Consider the following 18,049-nt stretch of genomic DNA (forward strand, 5'->3'; position numbering starts at 1 on the left):
GAGGCAGAGGCAGGCCAGCCTGCTACAAAGTTAGTCCCAGAACATCAATGGCTTATTACACAGTGAAATCTTTTCTTGAAGGTGGAGGGGGAAACCCCACAACAAAAACCAAACAACAACAAAATCACCCCTGCCACACAATCCTTTAAAAGTGTGCACGACCTTTAAAAAGCCTTGTCTTGACTTCACTAACCCTATGAACTCTCTCCACACGTCTCTCCTTGAAAACGTTATCTATTTTGTATTCACTTTTTTCTTCTATTTGTTCTTTAAGTGCCTTTAGTCTAGCTTTTGGTCCAGATGTTCTTTCAAAATTGTTCTCCCTACTACAAAGTGGTGATTGGTCTACCAGTATCACCTGACCCAGATGCATACTCATCCTCTGGAGACTATGTAGCTTAAGTGATTTGCAGCAAACCCTTTTCTCTTCCTTTTCCTCCTCTGTCTCGTCTGCTACTTTCTTTTCTTTAGTTTGAGGGCCTTGGAAACTAGACCTTGATTGCTCCCATAATTATATACACTACTGTTGTAATCTCTACCTGCAAAGAAGTTGAATTGATTTTACCTTCAAAATATAAACTAAAGGGCTAAAGGAAAATGATTCAGCCAGTAAAGCATTACTCTGTAAGCATTAGGACCTGAAATCAGATTCTCTGCAACTACATAATAAAACAGATTTCAGTAGAGGACCCATGTAAAATCCTGGCATGGCAGTATGCACCTATAATCCCAGTGGTGGATCTCTGGGGCTGGCTGGCCAGGCCGAGTAGCCAAAACAGTGAGTTCCATGCCTCAAACTTAAAAAGATGTAGAGTGAAGACACTTAATGTCAATTTATATCTCCACATTTACACATGTACACTACACTACACACACACACACACACACACAATGATGACTTTCCATCCTGAACAACTGTCAGCAACTACGTTAACACTGTCCAATCAGATCTCTTGCTCTCTATATCTTCCAGGTATAATCTACTTTCAAAATAGCATTGTCTTAGAGATGATTTGAAGGTGCTGACTCAGGCAATCACTTGGCTGCCTAAGTCTATTTTATTTTATGTGTAAGGGTGTTTTCCTGTTCATATGTCTGTACACCACATATGTGCCTGGTGTTCAAGAAGGCCAGAGAGGGTGTCAGATTCCTTGGAACTGGAGTTACAGTTCAACTGTCATGGAGGTGATAGGAATTGAACCAGCGTCCTCTGGGAGAGCACCAGTGCTCTTAACCACTGAGCATTCTCTCCAGCCCCATGCTGAAATCTCAATCACTACTGAAAACCTGCAGTAGTAGCCATACCTCAATAGCTGCAAAGCCCCTAAGCCTGCTCCTTACTCCTCTGATTTACCTTTCTGACTAGTATCTCCCACTAGTTCTTTTCTTTGCTTCCTCTTGCTCCCACTTCCTGCTTTTTTCTCTCCAACCATGCTGGACTGTTTGTTAATCCTTGGACAAACTGGAACTCTGTGGCCTCAGGGACACTCTGCATTTGCTCTTCTCTCTCTCTTAATAATCCTTTTTACTTCATACATATAGGACTGTGTTTTCAAATATGACCACTACTCTTTCATTCCATGTCTCTATCCTTTGATGCAAGGAAGCAGGGAAATATGAGCAAAACAGAAGAAAAACAGTAGCCAATCAGAAGTGACCCAGAGCTGGCAGAGATGCTGAAGATTAGCAAACATGAATGTGAAATTATTGTAACTGTATCCCTGATGTTCAATAGCTAAATAAAGACACAGAACACACAAAGCGAGACACACATATACTCCTATAAATCAAGGGTTTCAGTCAAGTTGTAATTTACTCAGTGTCTGAGGTGAAAAATACATCTAACTAGGAAAACAGATTAGACATTGTAGAATAAAAAACTAGGGAACTTGAAGACAGAAAAAAATAACTACCTAAAATAAAACATAGGTTAGAAAAAGAAAAAAAAAATCTATTGATCTGTAGGACAATTTCAAATAGCCTAGAATACAATGGCCTAAACTCTGAAGGAGAGGAAAAAGAGATGGGACAGAAAACCAGTTAAGAAAACAGTGGCTGAAGGATTTCTAAATTCAGTGAAAACATTGTTTTTACAAGTCTAAACAGCTTGTGAACATCAAATCAAAGAATCCTAAAGAAAACCACAATAACACATTATCAAATTATTAAAATCAGTGAAAATCCAGTTCAATCCCTTTATACCAGAAAACAGAGAGACTATTTTAGATATACAAAGACTGAAGAATTTTATTGCCTTCACTACATGAAATAGGAAGAAACTCCTTCAAGCAAAAGGAACATGACCTTGCATGAAACTATGTATCCACACAAAGAAATCAAAGTGAAAATATTTAGGTATACAAAATATATGGAAATGGTAATTTCTGAGAAATAGGATTTTGAAAAGATTGAAATCTCTGCTAACGAGGATATACTGCTAAAACAAAAACAATGCTGTATTGTGTTTTATAAAATAGGCTCCAGTACAATATGAGAAAACCATGATGGTCAGGCAAGGCAAAACAGAAGTATATTATTTTAACATTCTTATACTATGTCGGGACTGCCGAAGTTAAAGACTTGTACATGACCAGCCATAGCAACATTATGTATAATAGCCTCAAACTGAAAACAGCTAAATGCCTGAAAGCAACCTATTTAAACTAACGTTTTATAGCTATAGTGTAGCTTAAGAAGCCATGGGATTACACACAGATCACCACTGACTCCCCCCAAGGCTAAGCCAAAGCAGGACTCAATAAACAGAATGTAAGACGTAAAAAAATAAAAGTTCTCTTGTAAGGTGGCAAGTTTCTCCCTATCTTTTGCTATCTAGTCTCTAATGCAAGTAAGAAAATTAAGAAGTACTTTTAATACCATGTATATGAGAAAAAGTTATATTCCATATTTTAACTTACCTAGTATTTTATAAGTCTGACTTAAAATATTATCAATTCTTAAATAATCAGAAAAATTAATTTGAAATACTCCATTTATACAGGCCAGTGACTTTCTCAAGTTCAAAAAAAAAAAAAGTAAAGGAAAAAAAAACTTACCAAAAATTTCTCCATTTTTGGCATATTCTGTCACAAGGTACAACATACTTTTGGTCTCCATTACCTATTGATAAATGATCCTACATTAGTAAGATAGGAAGGATTACTTTACCACATTCCATAGAGTTGCATAAATTAAAATTGTAAGTAAGGAGTAAGTTATGGACAATTGAGAAGTCAGAAACATTTACAAGCCTTGGTATACACTCGTGGATCCTTTCTGTGAATATTAGATCCTTGCTCTAAGTGTGAGTCCATGGAGCAGCAGGAGCAGCTGCTAGCTAGTACCTGCTAGAAATGTAGGATTTCAGGCCTGACTCCAGTACTACTGAGTTAGAACTGACATTTTAACAAAAGTGATTCATATGCACATTCAAGTGTACAGAGGTGAATAAGCTTTGCAGAGTTTTCCACTGTCTCTTAAGTCTGTGTGCTGTGTTAGCAAGGCTGTAGTCTAGCTGAGCCAGCACAGTGTGGAATCTATGTTCTTCCCTACTGTACTTTATTTAATAGTTACAAGTTTCTGTAATTTTATTTATTTTTTTAATGATTTATATATTTTTATTTTATGTGTATTGGTGTTTGGCTTGCATCTATCTATGTTTGTGTAAGGGTATTAAATCCCTTTGAACTGGAGTTACAGGCAGTTGTGAGCTGCCAAGTGATTACTGGGAATTGAACCTGGGTTCTGAGGAAGAGCAGCCAATGCTCTTAACTGTTGAGCCATTTCTCTAGCTCCCTGAAATTATAAATCATTGTTTGCAAGCTGTTTATTCTACTGTGTTTTCACTTAAATTAGCTTCTGTAGGATCAAAAAGAAAGTATATCATTGTTAGCAATTTGATTTTTAGAATTATAGGAATAGATACCATGAGATTCAAGTTAAGCACCTTTTAGATTGTTTCTCTGTAGAACTTGTATGTGTGGTGAGGGTCTGTGTGCATGAGTGTGTGTCATGCATGTATGTGTGCACGTGTGCAAGTGTGTGGAAGGGAGAGGTCAGGCTCAGGTGCTCCACAGAAGCTACCTGCTCTGTCTTTGAGACAGGGGTTCTTCTTGTGCTGAGGCCCACTGATTATACAAGACTGATGGCGCTTCCAGCCCCAGGGATCCATGCTGGGTGTGAGTGTACATTACTAGTCTTGTCTTTTTACTATATAGGTTCTGGGGATCACACTCAAGTCCTTAGCTTTGTACAGGTTCTAGGGACCAAACTGAGGTCATCCAGCTTGCAGGTCAAATACTTTATCAAAGGAGCTATGTCCCTAGCCCTGCAACACTCTTTTAATAGTTGTCTGTTGAAAGGCTGCACACTAATTTTGCACTAAAATATATGCTTAGGACTTTGCTTCATCAAAGGAAAAAAAAAGAATTGTTGACAATTTGGAACTAAAAGTTAAAATAGTAACTCAACTTTACATATAGCTGGCCATATTATGTGAGTCAGGGTGAATCAGTTTAGAACATGGTCTACTAGCACTTCTAAAATGATTATGGAACTATCTAAGGATAAATGTAAAACAAATGTTTACAGGGGAAAGTCTGATACATTTTGACTTAGATTTCTACAGCTTTAGAATTTTAGGAACTGTTTTGAGTGGTACAACATACATATTCTTACATGCTTTGGGGGTATATCATAAGTTGATGGTTTCCAACTTTTTAAGTTGAAATTGTCAATTACATTGTTTACAATTGTATACACATACACATATGTATAGATATACATACAAGTATATGTACATGCGTATGTATACATAAAGAGGGGGAGGGAGAGAGAGAGAACAAACTATGTATGTGTGTCCTGTATAAAATGCACTCAAGGACGTAATAAACAAAACTAGAAGTTTTAACATTTTCTTACAATCCCAATACATTTGGGTAGCCCACGTGAGTGCAGTGGTGTGACAGACAGAACTGGCCTTCAGAGAAAAGGGCTCTGAGTTTTAATCCTATTCCTACAATAGTAAACACTTGCTGAGACTGAGTTACTAATGTGATGTTTATCAGCTCACAAAACTTCTGAAAACAGATTAAGTCCAGCATACCATGGGTGCACCTATCACAGGGCATCAAAGCCACAGGTCAGCATATCGGGACCTTCCAGTTTAAAAGCCATTTTTAATTGAAAGAAATGGTACATTAACCAACAGAAACTTTAAGAGATAGCTTATTGATTATTAAACATGAAATACTACTTTAAAAATTTGAGAAAACATTCCCTTCAAAACACATAACTTAAACTTAGACACAGCTTACTTTACAAAATTTCTTTCTTTTTTTTTTTTTAAAAGAATTATTTATTACACACTATAGCTGTCTTCAGACATACCAGAAGAGGGCATTGGATCCCATTACAGGTGGTTGTGATCCACCCTGTGGTTGCTGGGAACTGAACTCAGGACCTCTGGAAGAGCAATCAGTGCTCTTAACCCCTGAGCCATCTCTTCAGCCCACAAAAATTCTTAATAAAACTGATTTTTTTAAAAAATGACTTACTTTTATGACTCATCAAAAAATATGAAAGGAAAGTCATAAATCTAGGTATTACAAAGTTTGCCTCTATGCAATAAACTAGACTTTTGATTTCATAAAACATAAACATAAGCTTTTCAAATAAACAATGTGTATAACATCCTTATTTATGGTACAACTACCTTTGCAAACCCAGCAAGTTTAGGCACAACTGCTAATTTTTAAAATAGCTAGCTGGTAGTCTAAAAGACAACTTTTATATTATATTTTCAAGTTATATTATCAAGTAGCTTCCCAGTTTCATTTTTACAAATTTAAATATATAGAAATATTAAAAACTTTTTCTTAAAAAGCACACTAGAAAACCTAACATACAGGTAAAAATCACAATGAAAACAGACATTTGAATGTGGAAAGCATAAGGAGAGAAATAAGGGGAAGCCATACCTGATACAGTTTAATGATGTGAGGATGGTCGAGCATTTTCATTATCTGTACTTCTCGGTAGATTTTCTCAAGGTTTACTGCATCCAGCTGTGATTTGTCTATTATTTTTATAGCCACCTGTTGCCCAGAAGACACATAAATACAATTACTATATAACACTTAACCGTCTCCAGGTAAGACTTAGGAAAAGATATCTGAGATGGCGCCTGTAGGTGCCTGCCTACTCTGATAGCTAGTGTAATTCAATGTCCATTTGCTTGTTCATGCAACATACATATTTTAAGCTTCTACTAATTACATGGCACAATAAATTTTGTCTGGCAGAGCCCTTAGTGTGCTATACAAAGCAACTCTTCAAAGTTACTTTTAGCTGAAAAAGTCCTAGCACTTTCAACCAACCATCTCACTGTAAATTCCATACAGTGTGAGTATCTGCCAAGTGGGAAGCAGCTGATGTCAGTTTCTACATTGCGGAAAAGATTTTCTAGAACAGTAACAGGATCCAAATAATACACAGAGACTTTTTCTACTTTCTGAAAGCCTTTAAACATTTTTATTAGCATTTTTCATACAATATATTTTAATCATATTCTTTCCCTTCCTGCAACTCCTCCCAGATTCTCCCCACAGATACACTAAAAACAAAACAAAACAAAAAAAAAACTGAAATGCAAAATATTAAAACTAATCTATGAGAATATAAATGGGATAAAATTAAAATGCAAAACTCCAAGTGTGTAAAACTCTATTAACTTGAACTTTCTAAGAGTTTAACTTCAGAAGATGATGTGACCTGATTCTGCCATAACTAAATATACGACCAAAGAAAGGGAATTTGAAGGGGAGTGACAAGTACTCAGAAACAACATTTACATGTTTCTTTTTGCTTTTTTTTTCTTTTCATATAACTGAAAAGAACTAATTTTTAGAAATTCATAGATTTGGAATAAGGTGATCTGATTTAAGTAAAATATTTGGTAATTGAAACCCCCCCCCCCCAAAAAAAAAGAAAAAACCCCATATTTAATTCTAGTAAGTTCCAAAGAAACTTTAACGTGAATTTCAAATACTTCTTAGCCTATGTTGTTTCAGCATACCATTTTTTTTTTTTTTTTGGTTTTTTTTTTTTTTTTTTTTGGTTTTTCGAGACAGGGTTTCTCTGTGTAGCCCTGGCTGTCCTGGAACTTACTCTGCAGACCAGTCTGGCCTCGAACTCAGAAATCTGCCTGCCTCTGCCTCCCAAGTGCTGGGATTAAAGGCATGAGCCACCACCGCCCGGCTAGCATACCTTTTAATATCAATTAATGTATGTTCTTTAATGGTTCACCATTCCCAAAAAGTATATAAGACAATAGAACTCAGCCTATCTATCACTTGACTTCCTTAGTTTCCTAGTCACAAATCTCTTCCCCGCCCCTCCCCTCCCCCCTTCTTTCTGGTTGCTTTATGCTTTGCCAAGTTTTTTGTTTTTTATGAAAAGCTACTTTCATTATGTCTGATGTTTTTTTATCCTAAATAATCAAAAAAATCTAGAAAACTGATGTCAAACTGCTAGCAAAATGAATTGCCAGTGATTGTACTGTGCTTGTTTGCTATGTGAAACAGCAAGTACTGCGGTCTCTAGCCCTGTGAGGGGACCTCCTCCAACCCACATATTTAAAGATACCCCATTCTTCTTACAAATCAGCATGACAGAATCTAGAATCTGTAACTTTCATAAAAACTGCCAGATAAAAGGGCAAGGCTGTGTTGGAATGGAACTTTCTATAGGAGAGTGACATGGTGTTTCACAGACATCATGTTTCAAGGAAACGCCTTTTCCTACAGTTTCTGAAGTCTAGACATCAACACTTTGCTCAACAACAAGCTGCTGCTATTATGAGTCAAAACCATGGGACAGAATTTGAGAAAAAGGAATCACATTAAAAATAGTATAATTGTGCTGGAGAGATGGCTCAGCGGTTAAGAGCACTGACTGCTCTTCCAGAGGTCCTGAGTTCAATTCCCAGCAACCACATGGTGGCCTGCAACCATCTGTAATGGGATCTGATGCCCTCTTCTGGTGTGTCTGAAAACAGCTACAGTGTACCCATATACATAAAATAAATAAATCTTAAAAAAAATAGTATAATTATTCTCATTAAGAAATTCTGTCCTTATCTTTTTCTCATGATTTAATTTAAAAAAAAAATGTGTATACGTGTGTGCCTGTGCAAGTTTATGTGCGCCATGTGAGTACAGGTGCCTGCAGAAGCCAAAAGCCACAGGATCTCCTAGAAGCTGAGCTGCATACCCTGACACCCTGAGGGGGATTACGATTCTCTAAAGAAAGGTGTATGTTCCAATGTTCCTTGTAGTAGAGCAGTCTAACTGCTTTAACATACTCAGCTATAATGATTCAAGCACAACAGAAGTTTATGTCTTGCTCACAGAGCAAGCTTAGATGGGTAGAATTATTAACGAACATATACAGTTCAAAAGGCTTTCCCATGTGTAAGGTGTGGCTTCTAAGCTTGCTCTGAAGGCTGTCTCCATCCTAGCTAGAAAAGAGAAAAGAGCTCTAAAGGACTCTCCCAGGAGATTTTGATGCGCAGGCCTCTCATTCATCCCATTAGTTAGAACTCAGTCACATAATTGTACCTAAATGGATAAGAGGCACAAAAACAGTCCAGTTAATACCCAGACAGACAGAGGACGAGTGGAGCTTTTGATCATCAAGGAGTCTCTGCTGAGCTTGATAGACTATTTGCCAAGAACTTCTCAGAAATGCAGTAATAATGACAGTAACTGTTGCCAACTGCATAACACATCTTAATTTTACAAGATACTTAAATGCATCTTATCTCGTTTATTATTCAATTTTGTCAAATAAATAGAAGCAGGATAACTAGGAGCTGATAAAACTGAGATTCAAAAGGCATTAAATATTAGCACATATTAGCATGCAAGAGGCCCTCTGTCCAAATCTCAAGACCCTTCTTGGCTCCACCCCCCAAAATAATCAACAAAGGTTCTAAAGCTCTAGCAAATGAAGGTGGCTGAGGGGACAGATGAACTGACACGACCTCAGGTCTTCCATTCTAAAATCAATCTCCTCACCTTAAAGAAGTTCACTCTCCACACATCGACTACATGCCAAATATTATGCCTAGGATACAGAAACAAATAAGATGGGATTCCTATTTTCAAAGAACTTAACATTTCTGTAAGAGTGAGGCAATTAAAACCAGTTTTTAAGAAAGCTTTGGAATTTCTCAAAAGCATGCTGAAAGTCTCCAAATTACAAAACATTATTTGATTTAAAGGTAGGTATAAACATAGGTTTTCTGCATACCTTCTCCTACTTGTTAATAGTTCTAAACCTAGGACAAAAATATGGATAATCAAGAGAAGGTCAAGAAGATCCAAACTGATTCCGTTACTTGAAGGACCTCTTTTATGTTAAGTGAATCATTCAACTGTTTAACTCTTGATTATACACACACTCTCTTAAAAATTATATTCCTTCCACTAAGGAGGAAGAGGCTTCCTCTCTATGTAGGACATATAGGATAAATCAGAAAGACTGCTATCACTCAAAACCCTATATAAAGGTACTGACCATTCAACCACAGACATATTCAGAAAAATGTGTATTTAAAACAAAAAAATGCCATTTTCACTTTTATATTAGCAAAGACTGAAAAGTAGATATGTACATGAACCAAGTTTTGATGAGATAGCCATTTTGTAGAAATTTTGTATGACTATAAATAAGGTATAATTCCTCTAGAAAGCAATTTAACAGTTTTTATAAAGGACTTTAAAAATCATATATTCCTTAAGTTTGAAGACTCTGATGCTGAAAAAGAACCTAAGGGGAACAATCTGAATTAATGACAAGGATTTCTGTGTAGATTAATTAAATGTATTACTTAAATACAAAAATATAAATAGTTGAAAATAATTACATGGCCTGAGGATTTTTAAGACTATAAGAGAAGTAATCCAAAGTAACTTTCCCCTTTAAAATGTTTCAACAATTCAACACAAAAGACAAGGCAATTAAAAGAGAGGCAAAGTCACGAAAAGTGATTTACAAGAAAAAAGCAAATAGCTATCATATAATACTACAGTCAGTGGAACCAAAGAAATACAAATTAAATAGCAAGGAAAATACAAGACATTTTGTTTATTGGGGTCAGGGAAGAGTAGTATTCCTCAAAGTGCTTTTCCTAATCGTAATTATGGGACTGACTGTGCAGAGGGTACTGTGGCCTCGAGAGAGGCAATGGATGTACTCTTCACCCAAGAGTTCCACTGCAGCAAAACTGCTCTGAGGGAACAATCAGGCATGCTAATGTATGCAAAAGAACACCCTCTGGACCACTCAGAGCATTGCACTAGAGAAAGATGAGCTTCATCTCAGTAAAGCAAGCTAGTTATAAAAATATGACAGTGACATGAACGATGCCGCCTAATGATGTTCTCAACCTGTGGGTCATGACTGCTTGGAGACTGAATGAATGCTCCTATCTCAGGGTCACCTATCAGATGTCCTGCATATCATATATTTACATTATGATGCATAACAGTAGCAAAGCTACAGTTAGGAAGTAAAAACAAAAATAATTTTATGACTGGGGTCACCACAACTTCAGGAATTGTATTAAAAGGTTGCAGCATTAGGAAAGTTGAAAACCACTGCTGCCTCACACAGTGGTTTTGGTGTGTGTGTGTGTGTTTCAAGTTTTGCTTTATTATGAATAAAACTGCTATGTACAAATGACACATTCCATTTATGAACATATGCATTAATTTCTTTTAGGTAGATGCAAAGGATAAAGGTTGACTCTTGTTGTATGTGGGACATATTTAAAGCTTTTAAAAATCTCCCAAACTATTTCCCAAAGTTTTCCTTACTTTCTTTTTTTTTTTTTTTGAATTTTATTACATATTTTCCTCAATTACATTTCCAATGCTATCCCAAAAGTCCCCCATAGCGCCCCCCACTTCCCTACCCACCCATTCCCATTCTTTTGGCCCTGGCATTCCCCTATATTGGGGCATATAAAGTTTGCAAGTCCAATGGGCCTCTCTTTCCATTGATGGCCGACTAGGCCATCTTTCGATACATATGCAGCTAGAGACAAGAGCTTCGGGGTTCTGGTTAGTACGTCATGTTGTTCCAACAATAGAGTTGCAGATCCCTTTAGCTCCTTGGGTACTTTCTCTAGCTTCTCCATTGGGAGCCCTGTGATACATCCAATAGCTGACTGTGAACATCCACTCCTGTGTTTGCTAGGCCCCGGCCCTTACTTTCTATTTATAAGCAATTTCCTACACTTCTGTCAACCTTGGTACTGTCCATCTTTATCATTTTAGCAGGCGCTTTTAGAGAGTGTTTTTGTTTAATACTTGGAAATGTTACTAACAAATGAAATACAAGAACATAGGTTATATGTGATATCAATTTTATTTCAAACATATAAAATACAAGTGAATTTGGAGGCTCTGTGCCATCATCTCCTGAGTTTTGAGAGCAGAAGTATGAATGCTTAGTTTCTTTTGCAAGCTTTTCCACAATGGCTATAATGAGTAGGCCTAACTTCTGTAACGGGGTCAAACTGTGTGGATATTTTGTACTTTTAAGAAGAGCTGAAAACATTAAAGAATTGTCACCAATTTAATTTATCTAAGATGCATCTCTTAATCTGTCTAAAGAATTTCAAATTTTTTTAAACAAAGAGTTTTTGATGAAATCCCTCTTTGCTTCCATTCTTTTAACTATCAAAACTGGATATAATAACTGGATATTTCTATTCTTTGAAGGATAGAAAGCATTTAATATGAATTTTAAATGAAATAAAAACTTTTACAGAAATCACTAACTTAAAAAAATACAGATGTAGGAGGGCAAGTAGAAGATCTATTAAAAAGGAAAGAGAGCTATCATAAGGAATTCTGTGATCCATTTGATGCCAAGGAAGTGAAACTTTAATCAGCAGTGGACTATAAATCAAATGTCATCATGTGAACCCAAGAAGGCCAGTTTCATGATTTCCAAATAAATGTTTTCTTAATTGCCTGGTGCCAAGATAGAATTCCTTAGAGGACTTAAAATGAGAACATACTAAACTCTGTTAAAGGTAAAAATTTCTGCAGATCAGAGAAATTTACACAACTCTAGGCCAGCTTAGTGGGTAAAAGCACTTGTTGTACTGGCCTGATGACCTGAGTTCAAATCCCAGGACCCATATAAAGGCTGACAGAGAGAACTAAATCTACAAAATTGTTCTTTTGTTTCCACATATGTGCCACAGTGCCATAGCATGCACATGCCCTTCCCCACATCTCTCTCTCTCTCTCTTTCTCTCTCTCTCTCTCTCTCTCTCTCTCTCTCTCACACACACATACACACACATATAAATTGAACATTTGCATAACTCTTACTGTGAATATTTGTTTTCCCTTCTCTGATAAAAGAGGTAATTTTAATAATATTTAGCAAAACAATTTAGCAATTCCTTGCCTGCAGACTGAGACACTAGAGAACAGTCTAATAAAGCATATACACACTATGACAAATCAAAGTCCTATTTCAACACACAAAAGGTCATCTCCAAGCCTATTTACACACGCTAGTGGTTAAGACATTTGGTAACAGGTCCTTCTATTGCACATAGTACAGCTATGTCTTAAAATCCAGAGTATTTTTGCAGCACAAGACTAATACCAAAGCTACTGAAAAGAGCTGCAAGATGTCAAAGCAAAATATAAACCAACTGTTTAAAAGCCCTCTTAAAGAAATACCATGCTCATGGCTTAACATGCCCTTCGTGTCTACTCTTACTATAAAAACATAATTCTAAACTTTGTTTTTGGGAAATGTTAAGAAATTCTACACTTTAAGGTGGCAGACTGAGAATCATGCTTGAACATCCAACTCCCAAAATACACACAGAAAACTTTTTGGTGAACAAAGGCAATTTTCAGACGGCCTCTGACAGTCGCTCTGAGTCCAGGTCCTCTTGGGGGTAAGCAAGTGAGTAAGCAGCCTAATTCCTACAGGCCACATTAATAAGGTAACTTGTAGAACTTCTCCCAAGTCTCTGTATACTCGTCTTCTTATGACTAATAGAGGTAAGCAACACAAAAAGAACGGTGCTGAGGAAAAGCCCGCTATCTGTAGAGAGGGAGCTGAAAACACTGATGGCTATCTCTGGGTGCAATGCTGAGGTACAAGTAATAATTTTCATTTATCCATATTTTAAAATTTTTCAATAGTAAACATAGATTAAATAATAAAAACTCTTGATTGTAAAAAATTATACCTCTCACTTAGTAATTTCTCTAATAATTGCCAGCAATTCCTTTTCCCCAAAACATTTATAACACAGTCTTAGATAGACAATTATGTTCCCTGTCAATTGTTGAAAACTGGAAATGATATAATAGTCAATAAGAGAATCATAAGTAAAGTGGGTTATCTACAAAGTTGAATTCTAAACTGCTAAAATACTGTAAAAAAAAAGTTATATATGATAAACAAAATGTAAAATGTGTGGGCATAGACATATATTCTATGTCTTGCCCATTAAGAATACTCAAAGGCAATGTGACATGTTGAGAACAATGTATTCCCACAATGGAAGAACTATATACTGTGTGCTATGCTCTCCTTTATTCTTTACATTTGCTATACTAAACATTCTTTAATAGAAAACAGAGCACTTAGAAATAGAAAGTAATTTTCCTAGAATTTTTCTTAGACAAAAACCAAAAAAAAAAAAAAGAAAGAAAGAAAGAAACCACCTCATGAACTAACTATATAGTTAACTAGAAGGGGAAAATTGCTTCCTAATATAGTATTAATAAAACACTACTCAAGGACATTCATAGAACAGAAAACTAGCAACCACCACTGCCCAAAATAGTTTAATAGTTTAAATGGTGTTATTCTTTTCCCATTGTGCTAATTTTACAAAATTAGCTCCTGTAATTCATAAGCCAGCTTACAAAGATTTTATAAAGTATTATATTAGGAAACTAGATTCTACCACCCCCTTCCCTTCCCTTTTGTGTGCAAAATTTACACAGAGATGAAGCACATGAATACTGCTTCAGATGACGTAATTACATTTCTTGGTGTTAAGCCATTTGATAGATTAAACCAAAGTTAATGTCCTTTTTGTATACTAATTTTTTTCCTAAAAGGGAAACAGACTTCTCCCAAGTGCTACAAAAAGATATCTTATTTTTTTGTGATACAGAACAGAAGATAAAGAGCCATTAAAAATAAAAGTATCTGTCACATAGATGTTTAAACTAAGTCCTAAGATTTGTTTCACGGGCTGTCAAGATAGCCAGAGAGTAAAGACACTTGCTGCGGACCCTGATGACCTGAGTTCGAATCCTAGCACCCACACAGTTGAAAAAGAGAACCACATCCTGCAAGTTGTTCTTTGACCAACACTCTCTCTCTCTCTCTCTCTCTCTCTCTCTCAGAGGCATGTGTACACACAAATATAATTAAAAATGATTCTATTTTAAAATTGCCTCAGGATCAAACTTGATGAAAAAAGAGATCGCCAAGTTCTAAAACACAAGCCTATAATGCTAAAACAAAGTACACAAAGAACTTCCATGGCACTAAATATAATCATAGTTTTCTATTCTTTTTTTTGTTTTGTTTTTGTTTTTTGGCTTTTTGAGGCAGGGTTTCTCTTTATAGCTCTGGCTGTCCTGGAACTCACTGGTGTAGACCAGGCTGGCCTCGAACTCAGAAATCCGCTTGCCTCTGCCTCCCAAGTACTGGGATTAAAGGCGTGCGCCACCACCGCCTGGCATTTAATAGTTTTCTTTATACTATTATTAACTGTTCTCATTTTAATTACTGCGGAATGTTAAACAATGAGAATCTAAAATATTGCAAAAGAGTTGAAAATTTCACTATTTTATTTACAGTTTGCACGGCTGTTCTATTTATCAAAGATACAGATATTTAGTAAATAAAAAAGTTGTTCCTAAAGAAAAAAACTCACTGAAACATTATTAGAAACTGAGTCCCTGATTTTACTAAGCAAGTCTTCATGTAATTTTCTTATAAAACTTCAGAAAACCATTTTGCAAACTAAAACACCTACAAAGACTTTTAAGTATCGCAACTACTAGACCATTTCTATGCCTTAGTATCAACAATCACACAATTACCACAAAATGCTCAGCCTTATGTCCTGTCAAAACAGAAAAGCACAAGTGAGGTGGAATCTATCGCCTAAATGTTTAGCTTTTAACATAAAATAATTTTATACATATATACTACACACACCCCCTTTAGCAGCTGCAAGAGCTTTCATGAGCTGACAGGTGTCTTCAATCACAAATATAACTGATCTGATAGTCACAGGCAATGTTACTCCACAGTGCCCCCTAGCTCGCTTCCTAAGAAATATCAGCTTGAAAGGGACACCATCAGAATTGTCACCCCGAAGAGACTGTATAAATTGCCATCAGCACCACTGAAGCAGCTCTGAGATACAACTTTAACTAAACTCTTATCTGACAACAGATGATCACTAAATATTGCTAATAAGAAAAATTGTGTGGATGGATTTGGTATCCAACCACACAACAATGTAACCAAAAAGTTCAGACTCTCTCTGTAATGTGCTATTTTTGGCAGTCATTGAAAAGGACTCATAAATACACCCATTTAAGATACTTCCTTTTAATTTAACGTCGGGGTAAAGGTATGACATTTGGCCATAACTCTTTATAAGAACGAAACACTTTATTCATTACAAAAAATGCTGGGATCAAATTCAGCTATGCAAAAGTTTGGTAATGTCAATATACTTATCATTATAGCAATCTAGATTCCTAACACTGGTAAATTTGTGAAAGGAAAAATTTTGACCTTGGTACCGATGCCCTAAAGAAGAAAGATTTAGGTGCTGTGGTCAGGGATTTGTGAGGCAAAACAAAAAGTGAAGACATGTTAGACATGTCCTCCTTCTTTATGGAAATGGACATGAAGCAAAACTTTTAGGTACAACTGCTAAGAAAACAGTAAGGCTTTAAAATGCCCTTTACCTTACATAAGCGTAAGTCATCCTGGGCAGGGGGTTGGGGTGGGGGTCCTATATTCAAAGATTAGAACGTTCTTAAGAACGTATTAGGGAAAAAAAACCGAAAAGGATGAAAACTGGGGAGAGAAACTGAAAACCGGTGAAACTCCAATGGCAATCACAAGGCAGAATAGAGCACGTCAAAACCACTAGGTTGTAGTCTAAGAAATGGTTTTGTTTCGATCGTTTTTTTCCAAGGTATTTAATTTGCACGTCTTAAAATAGAGACCCCGAGGAGAGCAGCTTGAGGCAATGGAAGGAAGAGGGTGGGCTAGGTAAGAACGGAGACTTGGGGAGAAAATATGTGCGGTGCATTAGAATGTACCACGGAGGGAGGATGCTGGAGAGTCAATGTCAGGACGCTGTTGAGAGCGGAGTACAGTCCATCTGATGTGGCTTAAGGAATGCGTGCTCGCTGCCAGCATGCACACCTGGTAAAGGGACAACCCCAGAGAACCGTGCAGAGCTGAGATGACCATTTTTAACCAGCTCTATTGTCTGGTGTATTTGCTATACCTCCTGCAAGTGATCAAGCCAGCCAAAGCACCGTTTCAGAGACCCTACGGGCCCAGAGAAGAGGGACAGCGGCCCGTCCTCACCGGTCTGGTCCGCGTCACCCCCTCCTCGCCGGGCAGAGAAGGAGGGCTTGGTCCGGGCCGCGCTCCGCGTCCGCCGAGCCTAGGAGCTGCTGGTCCCCTTTCTCCGGCCGGCGACGTTGGTCCCCGCGCGGCCCCGGAGCACAGAGACTTCCCCTCCCACCCCACCCCCAGCCGAAAGCCGGGAAGACGCGGAACTTGTGCTCCGGAGCCGAGGCCACAGACCAGGTTCCCGGGTGGGAGAGTCGAGACGGAAGCCTGTGTGGCTTCCCGGGGACACCCCACACACACTCGACCTGCACCCCGCGGTCCCCGCAGTGCCAGGCCCGCCGTCCCCCGCCCGGGGCGCAACCGCGACACGATCCCGCCGAACCCGGGGGCCGCACCTCCGTCTTGGTGATCCGGTGCCGCCCCAGCTTCACCACGGCAAAGTTGCCCTTGCCCAGCGTGCCCTCGATGTCGTAGAACCCCACCCGGACCGGCCCGCGCTGCAAGTGCCTCGGGCCATCCGCCATGACCATGCTTGGCCCCCGCTGCAGGACACGGCGACGGGAACGCGAACGAACGGGCCGGCAAGAAGCGGCGCGGAGCGGGCAGGAGGGCGTCGGGCGGCGCGCCTGGGCTCTGGGCGACGGCCGCGGCTCTCGCTCCGGCGCTGCTTCCCTCCCGCCCCACAGGGCCCAGCCAGGCGCGCGCCGGCGCTGACGTGAGTCGACGTCAGGGGGCTGGGGCAGGGGGCGGGGGCGGGCCTCCACCGGTCACCATGGCTACCGCAGCCGCGCCGACGTCGGGGGCGGGAGGGAGGGGCGGTGCGCGGGTCGGGCGGGCACGAGGCTTCCGGCCGCTGCGAGGCCTGAGAAGGCTGAGGAGGGCGTCGCGGCCGGGGGCGGGGTCGCCGTCCGCCCCGCCCCGCCCCGCTCCTCCTGCCTTCCAGCAGAAGCGCAAGAGCGAGCCCTGGTGGGCCGTGCGGAGGGTGCACTGGGCCAGTCTCCTGGAGGGTCGCCGGGCGCTCTCCGCCCGGGCAGCCAGCCCTTCCCGCCAAAACCTTTTCCTCAGCGGACTGTAGAGCTAAATTTGGAGCCCGAGGAGCACCGTGGCTGAGCAATGCATTGCTCACAGCCACTTTTCTTTGTGTTCTTTTTAGCTCCCTTGTCAGTACTATATAAGTCTCTCCACTTTTTGACGTCTACAAGAATTCCTACTCACAGCCGTCGGTCACTTGCAGGAAAAAAAAAAAAAAGTGTCAGTGCTAAAGAGACCCCAGAGATGATTAAGCCTGGAATTTGGAATTGCTAATGGGCTTCGGAGTCTGGAACCTCTGAAATGTAGGTTGAGCATGTTAGTTGAGCATGTCTCTGGAGAGAGG

At 39.0% G+C, this 18,049-nt stretch overlaps 1 protein-coding gene across 3 annotated transcripts in view; it reads right to left on the bottom strand.

Moving 5' to 3' along the window:
* Positions 1 to 17,361, bottom strand: part of Sik2 (salt inducible kinase 2) — a 119,073-nt gene extending 101,712 nt beyond the window's left edge. For all 3 annotated transcript variants that reach the window (XM_085844638.1, XM_085844639.1, XM_029481051.2), the window contains exons 1-3: positions 17,070 to 17,361; positions 5,979 to 6,095; positions 3,057 to 3,120 (exon numbers count right to left, since the gene is read on the bottom strand). In XM_085844638.1, coding sequence (XP_085700764.1) covers positions 3,057 to 3,120; positions 5,979 to 6,095; positions 17,070 to 17,204 — 316 coding nt within the window. In that variant the 5' untranslated portion in view covers positions 17,205 to 17,361. The remainder of the gene's footprint in view (positions 1 to 3,056; positions 3,121 to 5,978; positions 6,096 to 17,069) is intronic.
* Positions 17,362 to 18,049: the final 688 nt, after the last annotated feature.

Source organism: Mus caroli, unplaced genomic scaffold (assembly GCF_978045245.1).
Source record: "Mus caroli unplaced genomic scaffold, Mus_caroli_1 scaffold_11, whole genome shotgun sequence".
Taxonomy (NCBI): domain Eukaryota; kingdom Metazoa; phylum Chordata; class Mammalia; order Rodentia; family Muridae; genus Mus; species Mus caroli.